Source organism: Poeciliopsis prolifica, unplaced genomic scaffold (assembly GCF_027474105.1).
Source record: "Poeciliopsis prolifica strain line A6 unplaced genomic scaffold, Auburn_PproV2 SCAFFOLD028, whole genome shotgun sequence".
Classification (NCBI taxonomy): Eukaryota; Metazoa; Chordata; class Actinopteri; order Cyprinodontiformes; family Poeciliidae; genus Poeciliopsis; species Poeciliopsis prolifica.
The window spans coordinates 434,504-459,416 of record NW_026562403.1 but is presented as its reverse complement, the minus strand read 5'-3'; the positions used below and the strand labels follow the sequence as shown (position 1 = coordinate 459,416).

Here is a 24,913-nt window from a genome sequence, read left to right as displayed (position 1 = left end):
TGTGAAAACATAGAAATTAGCGCATTAACTAATTTTTTCTGCGGTGCCTGACAAATTAGTGATTTGTCAGAAATTAGAATTGGGTATAGATGCTTTACTACCAAAGGCTAAAGAAAGAGAGGCCTATGAGCATACAAGTGCTGTGCACTTGAGTTTCTTGCAAAGTATGAAACGTCCTGGGAAGAGCAAACTTTGTTCATGCCAGCTGAAGAGAAATAATTTTTTCATTTGTTCTTGTGGAGTATGAGGGCTTAAAAAGGGGGACCGGTTCTGTTACGCTCATGCAGAAAGCAAAATCCTGATTCTATCAGGCTCTAAACCTGAGATGACATCAGTTATAGCCTAAAAACACAGCTCCATGATCTAAAATCAAAGACCATGATAACCCATGTACTGCATACAAAACAATAGAGGATACACATCATCATATGTGAATGAAACACATTACAGTTTCATCCAGCAAAAGCAATACATCATCTGACTTTGTTTTTGATAACCTGAGTTTCTATTAACAACCAACATCCATCTCTGCTGTGCTGATGAGCATCAGCAGCCTCCATCAACATTTTAAATCCAGATCGCCTTTTATAGGAAGAAACTCGCTTCATTCCATCACTCCAAATGTTCTGTGTTAATAACAGTGTTGATTTTGGAAATATGCTTTTATGCACTTTAATAGTTTTCAAATGGAGGTCAGAGGTGCAGTGCTGCTGCTGGAAATATTATGAAGCTGCGTTTTACATCAGCACCAGTCAGGAGAGAATGTCGATTCATTACACGAATTACGTTCTTCTACCAGAAGAGGGCGCCACATACCAAGTGAATACAATCAGCTAATGAACAACGCATCTGAATCGATGTGTCAGCTGCTTGCATAAAAAGACACCTAAGCATAAAGTTATACTTGCATTAAGAGTAATGGTGGATTTGTTCAACTTAAATTACATCAGTATTAGAAGATTATGTTAAAATAAACTACATGTGTATGCACTCTGAACCCCAGGACAAAGGCTCAGTACATATATCATTCAGGACACTTTTACTGTCAGGAATTTTACTATTAAAAGGCCGTCTCCTTTCTAACTATGACCACCTGTAAAGCTGACAAACCTCTAGAGCCATAAAATAGTTTTTATTCACCTTAACAGAGAAGGTTAATAAAATGCAAAACATATTTGAGCTTCAGCTTAGAAACTATTTGAGTAACAGTCCTCATAGTCCCTAAAAACTAATGAAAACATCTTGCACAATATAGCTCAGCGAGTTTTCCTCCCTGTACAGTCACCAGCTGGCATCAGAGCTGCACAGGCTCCATCCAAGAGAGAAAATGACTCCACCCAACTTTTCAAGCAGTATGAGGCTAAAGTCAAAGCTGACAGAGGAACCCGACAGAAACACAGTGGCATGGATGAAATGGATGATTTTTGTGGTTGATGCCAGCACCCGCTTCCAATTCAGCAGGTCTTTGAACAATAGCTCTGTTCTCAATTGAGTCCAATTTTCCTCCTCTTTTTTCTTTCCAGAGTGGGCAGATTAGTGGTGGATGCCAGGAAGCTTTTACCAGAAACGATCATTGGGACGGCTCCCTTCGATTTTTTCCCCCTATATAAACCCAATAATATGACTCAGGACTCAGACAATCCATCACACTACAAAACTACTCATCCGTTTGCTCTCCTGCTGCGAAGCAATCTAGACCTCATATACCTGATGGACACACATGCTTTAGAGACTTTTTTGAGATAGACCAACTAAAGTCCAACAGTATGTGGATATAAATCCCTGCTAATGCAAACAAGGTGGATGTTACATAACTGTGGATCTTCAAGATTGGTCGTCTAAAAATGTGATCTATACGAGAAAAGAGAAATGCAATGAACGCAACAATAGAAAAGCTGAAGAGTGAAAAAACAGCCACTTTAAAAGGGACGTATCTGTTCAATTAGTTAACATAAACAGTAAAAATTGCTTCTAACTCAATGTGTTTAGGCATCTAGATGTGGCGAGTGAGATTTGAAGTTTAACATAAGCCCAACAGTGTGGATAAAGAGGATTTAAGTGACTTTGAACAGTGAATGGTAGATGATTCCAGACAGATTGGTCTCAGTAGCTCAGAGATCACTGATCTACTGGGATTTTCCCCACACAACTATTGCTTAGGTTCACAGAAAACAGACTGCCAAACTTCCAGTTAGCAGCTTTTGTAAGGATGAAAATGCCATGCTTAGATCGTAGGAGAATGGGTAGGCTGGCTTGAGATGAAAAAAGGCAACAGTGCCTTAAATCATCAGTCATAACAACCAAAGAATGTAGAAAACAATCTCTGAAAGCACAACATGTTGAACCTTGAACCACAAGAGATTCAGTGGCAGAAGACCAGAACAGGTGAGAAAATATTGACCGATCTGATGAATCTCGATCTATCCTCGCCTCATTCACATACTGTATAATATTAACTGTATAATTCTTTAGGGGATCTTTTTTGCATCTTTTTTGTGCATTGACAGAAATTAACTCTTCTTAAACAGGAAACTATCAGAATACTGTTGACCTTTTTCTTTGCTTTATCGTCACTTTGTCACAAAGCTTTAAAAAAATAAAATTATATTGAACATGAAAATGACTTCACCTGTTCACTGTGCTTGAGTTGCTCATCCAGTAAAGTGTTCAGTAAAAATCAACAAATCACACATAATTTAGTTTTCTTTGTGCATCTCATACAATCCTGTGTTCCCATTAAGGCTCTGAATGTTCAAGACAGGAAAACAAGAATTTTTGGCCATGACTTTTTTAACAGTTTTTTTCCCTTGATGTTTCCCTTGAGTAAAATTGTAGTTTTTGGAAAGATAAATGGAGGTTTTTCCACTTACTTTGAATAAAAACTAAAAGTTGCACAACCAAAGCAGGAACCTTATCATCATTAACTATTTTGCAGAATCCATCACCAGAATATGAGCCCAGTAACAGTAGCATAGCTGACATACCTTTAAACTGTAGGCGCCTTCATTACACCTACAAACAGTATTGCTCAATTCAAATGCATTACTCGTGGTTGATTTAAAGCTACAATGCCTTTGCAAACTCCAGCCTTGGCACTGCCCACAATGTCCCTTTGTTTTATCTATCCAGACTTGGTTAAAGTAGGGAAGCCTGTTTGTTTTGTTGCTTTTTTTGTGTGTGTTGGAAAGCAACATAGCCATAGATGGGAGAGAACGCAGAGGAATATCAGCCAGTTTTCAGTGGTTCCTGTGGCTGCCAAGAGGAGGAAGCTTTGATTAAAGCTGTACAGAACTGTAATCAAAAGTTCATAGTCAACAAACCCAAGATCATTAGGGCAAGTCTCTGGTATGCTGCCCTGGCTTCAAGTTGCACATCCAATAACACATACTGCTTTTCACTTTACAACCCATGAACATTTAGAGGAATGAGAGCACTTGCATTGAAAACACAAGTATGCTTTTATAATATGATAAGGTCTTTTACAAACAGCATGACTAAAATTAGAGGTCTCATCAGTCACATCTTTATTTTGACAGTCAGTTTTTAATGAGAAAAGTAGATGGTGACTTTGGGGAAAAGTAGAATCACATTTTCCAGTTCATTTTGAATAAACAGATCTCAAAATGAGACAACCATCAATTTCTTTACATTCATGGTTGTGAAGAACATTTTTTTAAATATAAATGGCTATTTTTTTTTCCTGTTTTCTAAGTGTGAAGTTTGGCCAAAGAGAAAAAAAATCTTGAAGCAACCTTTTGTTTTTCAATCTCCCAAATTTTTCCATAAATTGTGGTTGGTGCTGCAAAGACAGCTGCAGAAAAGATGTTTCCCCTGTTCAATATTTATTTGAATAATCCCTTTATTTAATTTATACTCCACTTACCCATGAAAAGGGAACATGTTTGAAGAAACCAAACAATCCTTTCTTTCAGAAAACTATTTCAAGCTGGAATCTTGCAGTCCTCCAAATCAATAAGCATGCCAGTTTGTGTGTTGCACACTACTCAAAAGTTGTATATACAAAATACGAGCGTCAAACACAGAGAAAATGATAAACTGTAGTAAAAGGGTGGCTGTCTGAGGCCGATGGGAGACACTGGGGGCAGTGCCAGCAGATGAAACTTCAGTCTGGCTCCAAGCAAACCACTTTGCATCATCATTACCACCCTGCAGCTTCAATTACAGGGCATTGGCTGCAGCATAGGAGTGATGCCTTGAGCAGTTTGTATTTTGGGACGTCTAGCGCTGCTGTGAGAGGGTGTGATAACAGATGATTTTGTATTCACCACAGACATGAGTCCAGCAGTACAGCAGGTTCTGTAGTAGTTTGCACAGGAGTGCATGTTGTTTCCTATCAGCCTACTTTTGGTAAAGCTCTGGAGTGAAAATTAAGACCAAATAAGCTTTACTTCATCCATTGTTACCGAGAGTCTTCATGTGAAAACTGAACTCGGGCAATAGTTACCATTTTCAAACCTGGTTATAAGAAAAACAATAATGGGTATAAAAGGAAAATCTTCACTTCAAACAACATTAACTTTTGAAATGTTACATCCTACCACTGTATCTTCACAGGAGCCATAAACTGTAGTCTCTATTGCAAATATAAAACTACTAGAGCAGTGAAGTCTTGTGTACATAATAACTATCAGATCCATCTACCCAGCACTTGATGGTGATACCAGATCATTCTGCTGTGCTTATAAACAGAAGAACAATCTGGCTGCACCCATCATCATCTCTGTTGGAGTCGAGGAATAGAGCTTAATGTATGCAAAGGGCCTACGAAGGGCACAAGGTGCTAATATTAAAGGGAATCCTGATAAACACAGATAGAAGGAAGCAGATAATACTGCATAACATACAGTCCCAGTAGCTTAGACCAATAATTACCCTCCACTGAGCTTGATTCGGTAGATGCCAACGACAGCTCAGATAAAAGCTACTTGGAAGAATAATTCAGCCCAACACACAGGGAAAAAAAACTGTTTTAAAATATTATATTTTCTCATGAATTATTATTTTATTTTCTATCACAGGTATCCATCATAACCTCACTGCAGTGCCCAACTATTACAGCAATACATTCAGTTTTAGAAGCACAACAAAGTATTTTCAATCCTCTAAAGTGTTTCACATATGAATTGTGGGCAAAGGATCACGGTTCACTTTTCAATAACAAGGAATAAAGTGTGGCAGATCTTTGGGCTAAAAGGGCTAATACAGTCATCTCACTCCATTCATTCAGAACAACCGTACACCATCTGACTGCAGCAGATATAAAACGTGTGTAAACTAAGAGGGCATATAAACAGTGGAGGGGAGATAACGTGATCACTTTACAGCATGCATAAGACATAATGTAAACACCTAGCTACAATTTAGCTTATACAGCAACAACAATCAACCTGATACCTCTATGAATATTTAGGTCTGAGGACAAAATCTGATCATTTCTCTGATGAAATTATGCATAATCTCCAACAACATTATTGTGCAAATATGTTGTGGCACAATAAGAAAGTTAGGACTGTAAAGAGGAGAGAACTGAGGACAGCAACTTAAGGTTTTTCATTGTTAGTGAGCAAATAAATATGACAACGTCCTTCTAAAAGCAACATTAAAGCACTGACTGTGCAATTTGCAAATCTGCTTTAAAGACAAAGGTTTGTTTAAATAGTCTTAGCAGTGAGTCTAATACTTTGAATTCTGTTGCTTCTTTATGCCCCACATATGATTCTTGAAGATCAGAACAATAAATAAGCTTTGAAGTAATGTAGGTGGTCTGCGTCAGCCTCTACCACACATTACCATTAAAAATCTGAGGGATAAATACAAGTCTGAACGTTTATTTACACATATTTGGTGCCATGGGAAACAATTTCTCCAGACTTCAATGAATTTTCCCCAAACCGTTTTAGTGGATATGAAGCTCATTACACATCTGTAGCTCATTATGGACAATAAATGGTCACACAAATCTCCTTACTTTTAGCAAAAAGAATCAAACCATGTTCACTGTAAAAAAAAAAAAAAAAAAAAAAAATCACAATGATCAAGTAAAGATGGGGGAGAGCCCCCACGCCTTTTAATACCCTGCACACATAAAAAAAACTGAATTTGGGAGAGAAAATATGCATACATAAGTAAATGTTTACAACAGGTTTGAGTCAAGCATGGAGCCAGTGGGTTATAAATGGAAATCCTTGTGTGGAACTCAGGATAGGGGAAAGGAATGCATAACATTTTTAAGTAAATAAATATTAAAGAGACATTTCCCATCAGCTCCAACATAGTCCCAAAACGCATCTTTAAAACTATAAATTTTAGATTTGCAAAGTATCAAAAAAAAACAACAAATTAAACCATACACTAAAAAAACATGAGCAATTAAAACTGCTGCAGATCAGTGATTAGTATGACTGACTGTGTACTTCTTATTATGCCTTTGTAAACATGGGCAACCTGAATCCACAAACCTTCACCCAGGCTCTAAATGACCCAGCTATATTTCAGCCAGATGTATACACCCTACAGTTTCACCTGAAGCTAATGACACACTGAAAGCTTTGTCATAATTTATGCATGATTCCAAGCAAGTCAAGTTTGAAGTAACCGGAAAGAGATGGCAAGGCTAGTTGGCATAAAAAAAACTCTAAAATGTACATTCAAAGTCTCAGTTAAGCAGGTTTGTATATTTTAAACCAAATCTGGATGCAGACCCATAAAGTGAGCCGATTACAGATTTGACCACGTCCACATGTGATAAAAAGACGAGGTCAGACAGGAAATGGCTTAAGAAAACAATGTGCTAGCTTCTTAGAAAGACTCTAAACTTGACCAATATTTATTTATTTTTATAATAGCCAAAGAGGAAAAATAAAGTAGTGATGGCAGATTATCAGTCATGTTAGTTTACTTTCTTATTTTCTTGCTCATAAAACTCAACAACAAATTGCCTCATTATAGCCATCAACTGGTTTGTTAAATTATATTCTTCATGACAGTTTGTGTATTGAACCTTGAACCTTGTTTGACCAATCAGATCTAGTGACCCACGTCAGGTAAAGGTGTTGAGTATGATGAATTTTTTTACCAGAAATTTGCAGAAATCTGTGTTTGCATTTACTTTAAGTCTCATAAAATCTCCAAGTCTGTAAAAGGTGTGTAGTGTTCTCCACTGTATTTATCTGCATCAAAATGCAGTTATTCTGCTCAAGCTCAAATGCTTCACTAACTTTAATTAAAGATGACTATGTGTAAGTTTCAAATCCAAATCCCTGAAATTTGATGGAAATTTTCACAAATGACTTAAGATCTGTTAAGTCAAATTTTGTCCAGTCGTTGCTAAAGTCTTCCAACTTTAGCAACGATTTATGACCAACAAATGAAAACAATTGCTCTAAAATATAGGTGTTCTCTACTATAAAACTACAGGACATAAAGTCTGTTTCTGTTGGAATGGATACATTGAGGATTCCTTATTAATGCTGTTGCCTCGAGAACAGCTTGTGGAATGATGAATCGCCCCTCAGCCACCTTCGTAAAAGGCACTGACTCACAAAAAGAGCCCTCTCCTTCCCACCAACAGCTCCCAATAAAATGCAGAAGGCCAGCTATTCCTCATGTGCACACCCGGAGGGCTGGAAAGCTCAGGGAACCAAACAGAGACCCAGTTTGCTCTTCCACTCCAGGGGAAAGGAAAACAGACAGGCTCATCAGTCAGTGGGGATGAGGAGAGGCATGCTGCCCATGGAGTGGCCACAATAGACCCAGGCTTAACGGCTTGCAGTCCACGTGAAAAGGCCTCACACTGGCCAGTCACAGAGCTCACTGTGCAGAGGAGAAGAAAACATCCATCCACTAAAACCACAGCCAGTAGCATTCCCTGGACACTGGCTTGGCTTACCCCCCCCAACAACATGCCAAACCAAACAGGAAAAGCAGGCATAGCAGACCAGAAATAGTAGATCATTCAAAGCCATCATCATCAAGTAAAACATGTGCATTTGTGTACTTTGTGACAAACGAGAAACTCCAATAAAGTGAATTTATCTCAGGTTTCCTACAGTAACAGCAAACATTTTCTACCACAGCCAACAAGGTTTTTATTGGCCACAGATAAACTTTTGTCTATGTCTGAATCTTTTCAAAGATTTGTTTCAAAGCAAAGACCACACAGCTTTGCACTACCATAACTTTGAAAATGGACCAACACAAAGCCTTATGCCGCTATGCCTGCTAATATTCTCTGGACATGTACGCAACATGATTTATGGAGAGGCTGACCCCTCCATCTTTGGACAAAGTGCTTTGTGGTGGCACACTTCAATGCCAAGAGAAATAAGTTGAATTTAGCAGAGAGGAAATGTTTGGTCTACAATTATCTAAAAGCGTGTGTCACCCTGACATATTTGGCCGTGCTGTGCTTGAAAGAATATTTATACAGCAACTGTTGTGTCACAGCACAGCATCAGGCGAGCCACAAAGGCAAGCCTTCCTAACCTCAAAATGGATCCTTAAAAACACAGACCGGGAGCACAGACATAATGACCGAGTTATGGTTCATGTCTCATGAGAAGTCGTTTTGTTTTGGCCCTGTTCAGTGCAATCAAGATCTCTTTGTGGCCACTTCTTGATGACATAAACAAATGCTCTGAATCATGACAGTCGCTAAACTCCCTCAGATATAATCTCAGTTTACAGGAATCTAGGAAATATTTACCTTTTGACTCAGTGATGAAATAGCAGATATTAAAGTCTGCAAACAAAACAACAAGTCAAGCACATCCTGGCATGACAAGACAAAACACCACAAATGTAAAAAACCATCAATATTGGACTGAAATTGAAACTTTCCCTCCCCCCCACATAGACACTTCCTTTAATATTACGCAACACATCCACATCTATGAGGTTTGTAAGGGTTTTCTATTAAGGTAGCATAGTTTGGCTGATACTTCTAATACAGAAGAACATAATGTGCCTTAAAAGGGTATTTATAACCTTTGAACATTTTGATTACAATCTTTCTTGTATGTAGGAAGATTGTGTGACAGACAAATGCAAACTACTGCATTGAAATTCAGTTGTAGTTCTCAAATTCACATTTTGTTAATCTAACATTGGGGTGTGCATTGTAATCAACCCGTCTGAGTCAATATATAGACAACATTTTCCTGCAGTTAGAACTACAAGGCTTTTTGATGTAATCTGAAAAAGTCTGCACATCTCAATGCTGTGCTGCAAAGTCGAATGAGCAAAAATATCCTTCATGGACTGACAACAGAAAGTCAAAAGTAGCATGGCTATCTTTTTGTAGTTGCACATTGGCAAAAAGAGGAAAAGTTGGAACATAATTACATTTGCAAAGCACTAGATACATTACAATTGTATATAAAATACGTTAAAAAGTCAAGACTCGGGTCTTAAAATGCAGTACTGGTTTTAGGCAAGAAATCTTAAGCCTTTCAGGTTATTATGCACATGTTCTGTGCAAAAAAATGCTGCAGGCACAGTAAAATCCAAATTGGGAACATTTCACATTAAGGACAGCTTGGGAATGTCAGGAGGCTCCCTGGTGTCCATTCTGCTCCACCTCAACCCCCTCCAGCCGCCTCCCCTTTCTCTGTTCATCGCACAACAACAAGCCTTGTGACACAAGGGAAAAGCAGCACCAGGCTTCCACAGCCATTACAGTCACTATTGTCAAAGGACTTTTTCTCAAGCTATCCAACACCATGAAAAACAGGGGATCTTGTTGCGCATCCTACTCTCTCCGCTCAGGAAGCCAAGTGAAGGGTGAAAAAACCTTTTAGGGGCTTTTTCAGTGAGCTTGATCACCTGATACAGCAGGGCTCTGCACCTTTCACGCAGGACAGAAGGCCTTGTCATGGACTCTCCACATCTCCTCACTCATTGGGCTGCAGTGTTTCTGCCAGCCTGAGCAGCATAATGCACAATGAAGCCATGGTAGCAATCTTCCCAGCCATTTTCCCCCAAACAAGGCGTATGAAAGAAATCTTCTGGAGTAGGAGGCTCACCGTCACAACAAGGTAGTGATCAATCATTCCACCGAGTCAAGTAGAAGAAAATCTAAATCTATATTAAATTACTATAAATAAAATACTTGGCAACACATTAATAGATGAATAAAGTTGGTGGCAAAAATATACCTTAGGACAAAAGACCATAAGGATTCTCATGCAGGAAAAGCTAAAGACATACAAACAGATTAAACAGAAACACCATTAATATGAAAAACATACTAGCTTATTTCAAAAGCAGTTTTCCTCCCAAAAAGCTTTCTGATGAGTCCTTCCACCAAAACATGGCCCGTAATGTGCCCTTAAGATGGCTGACTCCCAGTTTTGTCCTCCAGGATTTGCAGAAAGCCACATCAAGCTGAACCCCACTGTGGGTTTTTGAATGTGGTTTTAAATGCCAAAAAGCCCTACTCTAATATTTCAGTGGGTTACTTAAGGCTTTAGTTAGAGAAGGCACCATTTCAAGCCTGATGGTAAGTCAAGCCACAATTTGCACAATTGTGCTTAAAAAGAAGATGTAGCAAACCAGCTGCTGGCAAATACTTTTTCAGCAACTAAATAAACCAATGTCCCCTGGCCTGGAGTCAAAATACTGCATGGAAAATTCCTACAGTTCCCAAAATGCACCACAATGTTTTTGTCGGATCATTTTTAGTGAAACAGAGACAGTCCACTGAATTCAATAAATCCTAAGATGAGTTGGGCTTTTAACTTTCACATGTAAAGCCTCAATTTAAAAAAAATTTAATACCAGAACATTTAATTAAAAATAACCACTTTGATTTTAAAAAAACTTTTATAAGCTATAAATAGGAAAATTAGTTTATCAAAACAACTTTATTCAATTGTTGCAACATTTATAAAGTAAATTTTATTTCAGACTATGACAAAAGGCTCTGTTGTTTAAGTTATACTGACCTCAAATCACCCAGCTGAGTAAATGGCTGGCTTTTGAATCATGAGAGATAAGGAAAGATTGTGTTTAAATAGTGTGAACTCATTTTGACTTAAGTATAAAAGCGGTACAAGCTGGTCAATGGCCGCTCATAATTCCCCTAAAACTATTGCTTCCATTGAGAAACACTGCAGTTACTATTAGATAAATGGAAACACAACTCAACACAACACAATACTCAACTACACTGCTTTTCTTCATTTAAAAAAACCCTTATAAATTGAGCAGAAAAACCAGAAGGTATCAGGTCCATAAAGTGAAATTCCACACTATTAGAGTATATATATATATATATATATATATATATATATATATATATATATATATATATATATATAAAACAAACTATAATGATCACCAGACTTTTCAAATTATGCATAATTTTTCTTCCACTTTGATGGCCAGCACTGTTGTGTGCTTTGCACAAAAGGCATCTGGAAAGAATGCCTGGTAATAGTTTACTCTAGCGCAGAACAATGGTCTCATCTCTTGCTGCAAAAGACGTTTTCTGCACTCCTGGCAGGTCTCACATGAGCAGAGAGCCAGTTTTAACACATGCAAAAGTTCAGACCGAAATCCTTAACTTCTGTTATTATCGGACACATTTTCAAGAAAACAGAAAACACCTCAATATCCTCAAGATCCACTTGGACCCACTGGCCCCAAGTTCCAGCACAGTCTCAGAAAATCATTATAGGCATGGATTCAACAAGCCAGCTCTCTTCATGGTCTCATGAACTGGACCTTCTCAGCCAGCTGCCTTCTAAAAAGAACGCTTGATTGTTTTAAAGTTCAAACCTCTGTGTATTTATCTAACTTTATGCCTTATCTCAAGTTATAAAAAAGAAAAATGTCTGGAATTTTTTTGAGCCACCACAAAAGGTCGTGAATGTGTTTTTCCCCCCCTCTGTTGTCATTTCACATGTTTTGTCATCTACTGGGACCAAATGTATGAGACCAAGTATGTAAGCATAGCTGAAATAGCTTGTGATGAACTTTCCCACAACATTTTTCTCTTTAATTCAATGAAGTCTTTCCAGATGCCCTGGTCCCCCTTCTTTTTTGTTGGAAGGATAAATAGACTCACCATAGATTACAAGAACTCTTAGAACCCCAAGTCTGTATTTTACTTCTTGGAGAACAATGCGTCTCCTTTCAGACAGTCAAAGGTTAAAGCATTGTTCTGATACAATGCCATTTTTTGTTGAAATGATCTCTGAATGGCTCCAAACTGCTGTAAAGCATAATGCCAAATATTTTTAAAGGCTGACCTTTGAAGCTTATACACTCCCTGCTATAAAAATGTCAAAGCTACCCGTTTCCTGCCTTTCCTGTCGCATGTAACAGACCATCCACAAACTCTTTTTAGGGCACCTTGTGTGGCATCGGAGACCAACAACCCAATAGGAACGGCAAATAATTTAATACTTTTATTCTTGCAAACTGGGCTATTGCAGTTAAAATAAATATGGAAAGGGTGAAAGGGTGAAAAAAAAAAGTTTCTTAGTGAACATGAGTCCAAAACTCCAACTTCATTTGCGTGACAGATTTATTTTCAAGGAGCAAGTATAGGCTGCTTGTTTCCAGGCAATAATTCTGGTGCTTATATTCAAGATAGAAAGAGTGAAAGAACAGAGATTCAACCAAAAACCACAGCATACTGCAAACAGTTAAGACATAAAAAAAATATATTTATATAGATTTTATTGTTCCTAATTCTAATTAAACGCATTTTACAGTACATGAGCATCTACACTGTCACAGAACAGACATAAATTAGCAACTGAAATGGTGGACAAGTCATAAATCTCAGACAAGTAAAAATCTGCTTTGATGGCAATATTTACAAGAAGAGTTTGGCTGAAACCAACCTGAGAGTGAGGCCTGGACAGATGGTTGTTTTTATCCTCTGGTGACCATGAGCGCAGCTGCACACTGTAAAATATGGACAAAAATAAGTCACTGATGCATAACAATTCCTAAGTCAGCCAACATACGGAGTCTTGTGACTTTATGAACCTCCATTAAACTTTTTCCTCAATTCGCCACATTGGTACTATATACTTATAGTACTACGTATAGGGGTGTACTACATACTATATAGTACTTCTACTATATACTACTATATACTTCAGCGTAACACAACCAAGACAAAGTAGAGTAAGTGGAGAGTGCAGTATCATGCTGTGGGGATGCTTTCCTTCAGCAGAGACAAGGTCAGAGTTCATGATAAAAATAGATACCAAGGCCGCAACAGACTTTGAAACTGGGACAGAGGGTAACTTTCCTGGACACGGAGTTACAGCGCAACAGTTTATATCAAAGCAAATTAATGTCTTTGAATGTTCTAGTCAAAGTCCATATCTCAATTTTGCAGAGTATTTTACAAAAGCGACATTTCTTACAACTTTAACTGTAGCAAAAGGTTGTTTGTCAGAATACTGACTGATGTAGGCTGAGGAAAAATGTATGCAAGTTTTTTTGTGCAAGATCTTGAAACCCTTAATTTCACTTCATCTTTACAAAATGAGAAATGTTTTCCTATTTAAGAGATGAAATAGGAACAGTGAACAAAATGTTTTCTTATATTTTCTTTCGTCTGTCCTGCAGTAGCTTTAAGAACATATTCTGCCCCAGAAAATGTCCTAACCATCATGCCTCTGTCTGATTTCACATCCTTACAAAGCAAGAACAATTTGAATCTACTGATGATCTACAGTAGTTCAGCATCAGATTCCTACTTATTATTTTAAAACTGATGACAAAACACTGCTGGGCTGAAACATTTATGAGTCCAGACAAAAACAACAAACTGTTTCCAATGAAAATTGTCCAGGAGAGCGAGCAACTGCACCACAAACAGAAACTATGGTGAACATTCCCCATTCTGCCTTTTGTTGAACTCAATGCAAAAGAAGGAATGTGATATCCTGTGCATATCTTTTGTTACAACCCCATGGCTCCACCTTCTGTGTGTCACTCACATACCTATTGACTTGAATGTTGTGGAGTCAAGAGAGCACTTGGTGGTGTCTTTTGTCCAAATACAGTTCTGATTCTGCTCTAAATACCTGAGCTTCTGAAAGACGCTCAACTATGTTCATGGTCTTTTTAGGACAGGTTGAAGTTCTTTTTATATCCATTTGTTCACTTATTGCACATAATTTTTTTCTTAGCAACATTAGCAGGAGTGTGGAGTTTCTGAAATGTTATACGCCGCTTTATTTGTAACAATAAAAGGATTCCTAAACTAGTTGTTTGTCCCCACCTTCTTGGTTCAGGATTTTCTTTAGTGTATTAAAAGCATGGCAGTCCTCCAAAGGTTACTTTCCCCACTGCCAGGCCAGATACACCAGAAACAGTGATTGCAACATAGGTTTATAGTTGACGCAGCAAAGAAGGTGCTAGGCAGAGGGGTGTGCATCACTTTCACCGTCCTGCGTTCGCATACTCAGCTCAGAACAATGAACCTGGTCATTTCACTCTTCAAAATTTTGTTTCTCGGCACAGACAGCACACACCACCTTTTACTCGAACTGGTCTATTTGGAAGAGGCTCTTGCAGAGCAGATTTGCCTATGCCAGCATTAAGATGATCCCTCCATGAAGGTGCTCAGCAGAATGATGCATTGTGTGTGCATTTATATCTCACACATGCTCGCTCAATACGTGTTCTGTCACGCACTTGGCTCTATGTCTTCACCTGCAACTTGATTAAGTTAATGTAAATGAACCCCACCACCAGTAAATAATAGACCGATGGGGTTTTTTTTAATCAAAGTATTTATTCGCTTGGATAAGTAACTAATCATAACCAGCAAATCAAAACACTGCATCAAGCCACAGACATTAGTAAGGACATTAAACATCTTAATACAAGAAATATATGGATGGTATACCTAAGAATATTTAGTTTATGCATACCTGAAATGGACAATAAATATTGGTAATATTTCTTTTAACCCTTGGGGCTGGCCCAAGGTAATATGAGGCCTGAAGCAGGATATAATTCAGGGATGCTCTCTTCCTACTGAGATCATCACCAGGACTAACAGTGAATCAATACAGATTTGATGTCATCAAATCTGTATTGATTTGTTCTCATCAATACAGATGTGATGAGATCAAATCTGTATTGATTTGTTCTCATCAATACAGATGTGATGAGATCAAATCTGTATTGATTTGTTCTCATCAATACAGATCTTATCTGTATTGATGATAACTATATATGAAGAGAGAGGAGGACACGTTTAAGAGGCCAAGATTGAAAACGAGTGATAAGTGGTTCATTTTTCTGAGCTGTATTTGTGAACAACTGGAGCTCAAAACAACTTCAGCAAATGTTAACACAACAACATGGAGGGCTGCTGGTGGTCACCTACCATTGAGCTTAGCAAGTTTTCTGGTGGAAACTATGTGGCTATACCTTTTAGGAACAGAATCTATTTGAATATGCATGCTTGAACAAGGTGTGCACTGATATTTACAGTGTTACGTAACAATAGCTACCTCTTATTAATGGTTGGTGTCAGTCTTCCCCCTCTTCTGTCAGGGCTGACAGGAGAATATGATGAATAGGGTCCTGGGGACTGTGACGTAGGACTGGAGATTTTATACTCACTGTAGTTCTGGTTCTCGTCTCGACTCACTATGACTACCTCCTGCACAAAGAAGGAGTAAAAGAAAGAAAAATTACATGACTTCTTGTCTCTTTAATGTAACTTGATTGGATCCACACCACACAAAAACATGTAATGTAACCATTACATTTTAAGAAAACTGCAGAAAGGCCATTGAAATCTTACTGATAAAAAACAATGACTAAATTCCTATTGTGTGTTTTGCCGTTTTCCTCTTGACAGAAAAGCACAACATGCAATAAGTGGCTGTGCAATGTCGCATGAATATAAGTGAAGCAAAAACTGCTGTTGTTATAATAAGGCATACATTAATATGTATTTGATAGCTTTCCATGACATTGAAAGTATGGTCCACTTGAGGGTTTGTAATTTATAAACTATCTGATGTTTGACGTCAGCAATCAGACCAAATAAAACATGAAAAGTCCCTCAGAGATTCAGCACTGACCTGGAAGCGTCCAGTGAGCTGATCAGGGGTGCTGATGCCGTTGGTTTGTGTAGAGTTGGGAGTCTCAGGTCTTAAAAAGAAGAAAACCACAGAATTCAGATGGATTTTAAAGTCAATACCTTACAACCCAGAAGTTCATTTCACAGCTGTGCACCTGGGTTAAGGTCTGATCCAATTACAGCTGAATTAAAAGAAATGTAATGCAGACAGAAACTTAAGGCAAGATAAATATTCTGAGTATGTAAATCTGGTCTAAATGGAATTATGAAGATGCTGATGTATTCCTGATTATGCTGAAAAGGGGAAAGTGACCATTTTTGAAAGAACACCAAGTATTTGTGAAATATTTATTTTGCATATATTCTAATCCAAGGTGCATCTTAATGTTTTGGACTTCACTTCTATTCTAAACATGAGCATTATTCAAATGACAGTCAGCTGAAGGGCCGTAAATAGTCAGCTTCTTGGTTGATCCAATGTGGAGAGGCACACAGAAAGGCTGGGATGCTTGTGGTAAATTGCAATGAAGGAATCCTTCTAGTGGCCTTATGTCCACACATTGCATTCAGAGGAGAGATGGTAGGAATTTGACTGCTAATGGACCATCTGTTTGCCATTTCTCACTGATGACCTGCTGTAGGTAAGAAAAACTAGACTTGAAGACTTCCACAGCTGCAAATGCCCCCAACTAGATGGGTATTTACTAGAATCAAGGTAAATTCAAGAATTAAAAAAAGAACGAAAAGAGAGAGAGAAAGAGCAATTGGGCATTAATTAAATCCATATGAGGGATCAAAGGCAAAAACTACTTTTAACCAACAAGAAACAAGAACAAGGACACACTTGCAGAAAAAAAAACCCTGAGGAAAATATTCAGTGGACTGTTGACATAAAAGTGGAACTTTTTGGAAGGTGTGTGCCTCATTAAATCTCTTAAACGAACAGCATTTGAGAAATAAACAATCTACCAGTCAAAAATGGTGGCAGCTGTGTGAGGACATTTGGCTGGGCTGCAAAACAAGCATACTTGGCTGTTGTCCTCTTAAAAAAAAGAAAAAGACTAAAACAGGGGTGGACTTCACTGAAGTCCAGTCAAAATCTGTATTCTTATCTGTCAAGAAACAGTTGCTGTTTTTAAAGAATACAACATCAGCTGCCACTTTGTCACCAAGCATGCTAATTATGCTAACAACCAGTCAACGCAATGACGGTCGTCTACCGCGCTGAGAATGGCAGCAAGTTTCATCTCCCTTCACACAAGACCCTGAAACAGCACCTCAGATGTTGCAGGTGGAACTGATTGTTCAACTCTCTTAAAGTGGACGGGTTTTAAGCTTTATTAAGTGCAGTCAAATTTCCAAATATCCAGAAGATGGCACAGAGGATGCTGGTATAGTTTGACTTTACTTACATGTATGAACAAATTCAAACTGAGCTGAGTGAAGAAAAGCTCAGCGCTGTTCTGAGAATTGCCACAACAAAACTAACACCTGGCTGTCATGCACTGGCAAAAAAGGGAGATCAACAACTCTTTTCCCACTAAAAGTGAATGTAAGTATTAAAACTGTAGTGCTTTTTTATGCTTATGTTTGATATGTGTGCATCTGGTGCTAGCCCGGCCTGGCAGTCAAATTTTAAAAGTCGATGTGGCGCCTGAGCCAAAACCGTAGGATTATTAAAAGAAACACTTTTAATAAAACAAATGTCTGAGTTTCTCTACTCTTACAAAAAAAATCTATTTAATCAGCAAAGCTGTGTGGTAAAGTACAACTTAGGTTGTACAATTAAGATAAGACCTCAATCACCAAGACGTTGTAAAATATTGAAAAACTGAGAAGCCATGTTAAAAGAGAAAAGCTACACAGATTTAAGAGATGAGAAGAAGGCTGTATAGATTTTCTAAGTTGGATGTTACTTTCCGTTAGACAAAAACAGCCAAAGCCTGATTATATGATTCTTCTATAGGAAGCTGGAACTAATACTTTGGGAAATAGTTCAAAAACTACTTCTCTTTTGCTATGCCATAAAATAAAGAAAACTGAGCCCAAGAAATCAAAAAGTAATTGGTGAAAATCTATCTTACATTCACACCATAGAGTCTGAGTATAATTCAAAAGGCTTTTGAGCAACCACACTAAAGAAGGCTGTGAGGTGAGTTTTAGGTGCTGAAAACCCATGCAGGGTTTTTGTGATCAACAACAGGGCGGAGGCTGCACAGTGGCATTGTACCGGCAGCCAAGGAGTAATGGTGTTTTTGGCTTGACTGTTGACATGAGGTCAGGAGGGAAAAATTCACTCACATGGACGTAGGACATCCGAGAAGGAAATCTGTGGAAACGTGTGCAAGTGTGTCTCAGTGGATGTTTGCATGCCATAAGAGAACAAGACAAACAGATCGACCCAGACCACAGCAGAATTTAGGGAGGACTTCTAATCAAAATGCCAGCCGACGGAAGCATGGGCTCAGAGGAAAAGTTTTCAGTGGCATTCAAACAGGGCTTCTGCAAATCTTACAACAAGGCCTATTAGGAGGGAGCGGGGAAAGGAACAGAGTGGCTCTCATACATCCTGGCATTTCCCCTGATTACAATCACTTGTTTTGTTTGTACAGTGCTTGCTTGATGGAGGTGAACACAGCGCAAAGATTGTGGCTTTGGAACAAACAAACCATTTGGGATGTAGAAGATATTTGTGATGTTCAAGCATGTCCCAAGCACTACATTTGTTTTGTTTATATATGCAACATATAAATATCTGCAAAACTAAGTCCACAGTTACTGAAAAAGCAGATCAGTGTTTATTGTACCTCTCCACCAAAAGCTGCAGATGAGTCTTTGAGTTCTTGATTTTGTTCTGGGCCTCCACATTCAGCATGTCAGCTGTGTTTTCACCGTTGATTTCCAGGATGATATCACCAGCATGCAGGTCTGCTTTCTCTGCCTTGCTGCCTCCATTGACCTGTTAAGAAAAATAAGGTCCAGTTACTGCCCTACGTCCTAAACATAACCTCCAATTGAAGTCAGTGGGCAAGCCACACAATGGGAAAATAGGAAAAATGTGCAGAGGAAATGAAGTGCTCGTTAAATTCTTTATACAGAAAAAACATGCACATAGGACTGGGTGTACTGTGCTGATTAACAGTGGAAGTATTTGTGACACTCTTGTGAAGAAATCCTTATTGTGACATTTCTTCATAACTTGATAGGATCTGACTTCTGCTACAAGTGTCACCACACGTCAAACAGTACTCCACCAACACCACAAAGGGATTTTCAGATTAACGAGCCAAAACATTACATCAGTCACTGTTAGTACCATTTTGTTAGTAATAGGGCTGCCTCATCCATCATAAATTCATCATTCTAGCAATATCCCTGAATGCAATAGAACAGAATAGAAATATCCTTTATTGTCCCACAGTGAGGGCACATTGCTACTGCATGGACTGCAGTAAAACCCCCAAGTACAAATGCAAACAAAAAACAATGATGCACAGGATTTTATATACAATCCACCTCAGAGTTATGAGCAATTAACTTTGTTTAATTGATTATGCAAGATCAAAATAATTACCGTACATTGAAGTTTGCGGTTCCAATATGGGGTAGCAATACTTTTGAAAGGCACTGTAAAATCAGCAAATGCGCATCAGGAAAAAAATATGGTAATAAAGTTGTATCTTTAGACATGAGGATGATATTTGTCTGTGTTTTACTGACAAGTTAAAAACAGGCAACGGAGTAACAAAAAGTTTAAACATGAGTTAAAAGCAGGAAAATCGGAGCAATGAAAATGAGTCCAAACAGAAGGCCTTTCAGCATCCAGTTCGCCATTCAGCTTAGAGAAGTATGAGGCCAGAGGTGCAATGTCAGGAGTTGCTGTGGTGACCTACAGCAGTGCATGTCTTCTCTGATCAGAGCAAGCCTGATTTCACAAAAACAAAGATCAGCTAGAGCTTCTTCTGCAAAGTTTAGACGCCAAGACAAACAGAGGTAAGCCATCTTTCAGGTCAACAGAATAAAGAATCCAGGCATGTCAACACTGAGCCGTTGCCAAAAGCTTAAAATTCTCCAACCATATCGGTACATAACCAATCCTGTTAAAAAGTCTAAATATTTCCCATGACAGTTTTTCAAAACAATTTCTGACAACCCCATTATTTACAAGCGCAGGCATTTTCTTTTGGCATTTGCCATTAAGTATAGGGCCAAATACTAAATGTGCTTTAAACTTCAGGCCATTGAGGCATAATATATCAATGGTATCAGGAGCTACTGAAGAAGGGTGTTGCTGCAAAAGGGGAAAAATAAACTGTTGTGAAGGACCAGGATGTGCAGGAGGCAGGTCAGGGTGCCTCAGTTATGCAGAAGTCTGTCTGAGCAAGGTTTCCGGATTGTGTTTATTTCACACCACAGGATTACTGCTTCTGCTTTTTATGTTGCACCTTTTGAATGAACTGGAACATATCTTGAGAAAAAAAACATGAAAATGTTTCATTAAAGCTGCAATTGATGCACCTGTTGACGCACAAGGGGTGAACAGAATCTGCTCTCCAAACATTGCCCTGTTCAGACCAGGCATCCTTCACCTCCCACCTCAACTGTAATCAGTGGCTTCCTTCCAATACAATCCACATCCACCTTATTCTAACACATCCAGTGGTCAAGGAAATGGCCATTACACAGCAACAGTCAGGCACAAAGACAAGAAGAGAGATAAGAGGAAGTTTGCTTTCTATGACATACCATTACGACCTGTATTTTGTGAGAAAACAGAGGATACAGCCTTTTTCCTAAGATAAGTTTGAGTAAAATGAATAAAGTACCTTTGATACGGTAATGGCCTTCTTGAAGTCCCTTCCTCCATATATTCTGAAGCCCCATGGAGAGGGGCCGATCAAGTTCAGTGTTAATGCCATCGAACAATCAGATGAACACAGGCTCCAGTCCAACCCTGAAAAAAAAAGGAGACTGTAAACATGACATTAGCTGCAAGTGATGTGCCAAACCGCAGCTTATGTACAGCTCAGCGCTTTCATCAGTTGCACATTTCTTTCAACCAGACTTAGCATTAGATAAAATTGTGAAGACAGTCAACATTTCAATGAGCTTCCTTTCATCTTCACATTGACTGGTTTAAGTCGCCTTGACATGGATTGTGCAACCACATCAAATAGGAATGGGAAGAATCTCAAACCAAAGACATATGACTAAAATTGCTCAAGAGCCTGCAGAGCCAAAGACACATTAAATCCGACTGCTTCTAGACAACAAAAATAAATAAACAAAATCCTCCAGACAGAGTGAACAAGAAGCGAAACATTTTATGACTGCATCCATTTACACATAATGTGTGTTTATCCAACATACAGCAGTGTATAAGGTTCTGGCATGTTTGACATATGGTAGCGCTTTCAGACATGAAACGCTCACATTACAGAAACAAAAGTAATTTAACAATTTCATTGGTCAGGATTTGCATGGTCGTTTACACATTCTGTAATATTCTAGTCGTCTGTATTTCTAAATCTATTGCTTACAGTAATGTTCGAAATTCCAGCATTTAAAGGGAATACATCATATTTTAGGTCACAAAACCTAAAAATGCAGCATTCATTTCCCTTATAATTCAAGCCTGCGTAATTTATCCTCAAAGTTCTTTGAAAAACGAAGGTGAAACCAAGACCCAAAAGTGTCCCAAGTACCAACTTCAGCCCAACATAGGACAGGTGCACAAACCTACAGTTTAATTATTCCCTTCTGTTTCAATTTATCCATTTATTGCACAAATAATTTTTAAAAAATTACCTTTATTTTTGTTAAAGGATCAGCACTATTGTGCTTTTATTTCATCTAGAGATTTAGTTATACATAATCTGATTCAATTTATAAAGCAAAAGTAGCACTAAATAAAAACAGATGAAAAAAAAGGGTTTCAGATACAGAGTTTTAAAAACTGAAAACCGATTTGAAAAAAAAATGCATGTTGAAATGTTGATTGATGAATTGGACAGAACCATTTTTGGCAGTCATGCTCCCTCTGAGCATCAGAAATCTTTCAACAGGTTGTACAAGACAATATCAGCTAAATGTTCGGCTTGTTTGTTTCGTGAAAACAAACATGTTCTCTTACAAAGATGATGTCGGCAAGGCACAAAAGGATAATTAGATTTAGATAAGAAACTACAGCATCAATATCCTTTACAAGAAGTCTAAGCTTTTAATGGCAAAGGGTAAAGGACACATTCCTCACAAGCTGTTAGTTTATGCAAATTAAGCTTTGTTGACACACATTTATATAAAATGCAGGATTTCTTTGTCCCACATGAGCTCAAACTCCTGCTCTTCAACTTTGCTATAACCTGTAATTAGACCCTGTTAATTGCTGTGTATGAAGTTTGCCTGTTATTCAACTGCCTACACAAACATATTTGTAGCAATACTATGTGATGATGGGGTAAGTTCTGCAGGTACATACACACATTTGAACTGTAAAACACAAAAATGCAGAGCTGTTGTGACTGTGCTGCATAAAAAAGGTAAATGTGTAGGTGGATGTGTAAATGATCCTGTAAGTCATTTTATTATATATACTGAATGCAAAAAAAAAGAATCACCTGATATTCAATTTTTTAATTCAAATAAATAGACACCCTAAAGGAAATAATTAATTCTTTAGCATACAGCAGGAACCTCTTAGAAAGATCAGTATAACCCAGTAATAATGGAAGAAATCATTAAAACGAGTCACTGATGGCGTTTCTTTGCTCACCACATTATAAATCTACAGACGTCACATGCTTAAATAAACTGTAAACTTAAGATTTCAATATAATTAAAGTTTAATTACTGCAGAATAGTGAAAATGAACTGGGAAATGTGACCAAAACGTCCCCCAATGCTTTTAGCATCCAGAGCTAATATGGAGACTAAAACTGATACAAGTCAACTTATAGCAGAAAGGAAACATAAAATATGAAGATTAGAAAAAGATTGCAGGCCTGAGTAGATCCAGGACAGCAGTCGCACTCCTCCCCTCCCGCCCATTTCATTGTCTGCACATTCCACAAGTGTTTAGGACAAACGGCGCATACCTAGTTTCTCATTAAAAGTCTGGGCCAATTAACAGGGTTACTGGGCTCACCATCATTAGGGTCTCTTAATTACTGTGGCCTGCAAAAATAGGCACAGTAGTGCTAATGACAGGGAGCAACCACCCCAAACTTTCCCAGCCTCCGGGGAGTCTTTTAGCTGTAGGAGTGTCTGCAGCCGTTCCTATAAAGTGACCAGAACCACCCCAGAACCCTGCCAATTTTGTGAGTCCTTACTGCTGGCATCACACAAATAAAAGAGGGTGACAGCTGTGGCTGGGCTCAGAGGTTGGAGAAGAGGCTAGAGAAAAATACAGCAGCAGTAAGAATCAGTAGTCGAGTTATGTATGATGTACAACTGGTGAGATTACAAAGTGAAAGCTGTTTGAGAAAGCTTTCCTTTCCCACAGTCGCTGTCTAGCAGTTGCCAGCACACAAAAAATGTTTTGCTCTCTTCTCGTTGCCACAAAAAGTAGTAAGTGACTCATTCACATAATTAATGTGGAGCATCAATTAATTTGATAATTTTGTCTGGTTCTGCATGGTCTGTAAAGCAGGACACCATCCTGATGAGAAATTACTTTAAGCTGCAGAAAACCACTTCTGACAACAGACAGGGTTATGACTTTACTGAGAATCTGCTGGCCACCGAATTAATGTCACAATTTTTAGCAAAGCAATAAGTTGCGACCCCATATGCCCTCATGGTCTACTACTGGATGTTATTTCGTATACGAGTCCAAGTTCTAGGTTTTGACTAGGCCCCTGTTTTACATTTCAGAGTTTTGAGTCTATAGTAGATTTAATGGTACATTTTGGATCATTGTCATGTTTCAGGATCCAGATTTGCTTCAGCTTTAATCTTTGTACAAATTACCTGGCATTTCTCTCAAGCTTCCTCCATCTAAAATCATGGTACTACCACCTCCATGCATCACTGCCATGGAGTGATGCATGTACAGAAGATCTCCACATCTTCTGTACATTCTCACTTCATCAGAATCTGAAGTCAGATTCCTTGTTTGTTCACACAATCAAGGCCAATGAAGCCGATTCTCATTCTGTAGAAAATAAAATTAAGTTTCAAGATAGGAATTGACATTTTTTTACGAGTGAGATTAGAAATCTGTCTTTTTTCAGTCTGTTCATTTTCACAGGGACATTCTTCTTTTTTGGGTAAAGTTCAAGCATGTCATCTTCATACGCAAAATGTTTGACTCTTTGACACTTCGCATGTCTAAGAACTTATCCCTAAAGGCATAAACAGAAAGACGATATGACAAGACAGCAATGCATTCAACTCGGTACTCACCACTATGATGTGCAGAAAATCTTTTCAGTTCAGCCAAAAAAATAAAACACTTTTGTGTCCCACATTTAATAACATAATTTGTAAGAAATAAACAGATATTATGTGAAGCAATATGTACTTTGAAATGAAAATTAAAATCCCCACAGACCGAAGCACATTGACTGTTTTCTGTAGATATCTTTCTCTTGTGACAAACGGTGCATGCAACCATTACCACACAGACATACAATATCAAGCATGCAATCATCATCATTTAACCTCTGTACTTATGGGTTATTCAAGCTGAATAATTGATGCCTGTGAGCACAAGTCTGAAAACTGAAAAACTGAAACTGTGCATGCAGCTGACTGGAGTGAGGTAGAATGATCAGCCTTTGATGAGTCAGTAACTTTGTTTCGCATGGCGCCAAATCAGCATGG

At 38.3% G+C, this 24,913-nt stretch overlaps 1 protein-coding gene across 1 annotated transcript in view; it reads right to left on the bottom strand.

Moving 5' to 3' along the window:
• Positions 1-24,913, bottom strand: part of pdlim2 (PDZ and LIM domain 2 (mystique)) — a 35,126-nt gene that overhangs the window by 6,314 nt on the left and 3,899 nt on the right. Inside the window, exons 2-6 of the mRNA XM_055048858.1 lie at positions 20,917-21,044; positions 18,898-19,049; positions 16,092-16,161; positions 15,513-15,664; positions 12,873-12,936 (exon numbers count right to left, since the gene is read on the bottom strand). Coding sequence (XP_054904833.1) covers positions 12,873-12,936; positions 15,513-15,664; positions 16,092-16,161; positions 18,898-19,049; positions 20,917-21,009 — 531 coding nt within the window. The 5' untranslated portion in view covers positions 21,010-21,044. The remainder of the gene's footprint in view (positions 1-12,872; positions 12,937-15,512; positions 15,665-16,091; positions 16,162-18,897; positions 19,050-20,916; positions 21,045-24,913) is intronic.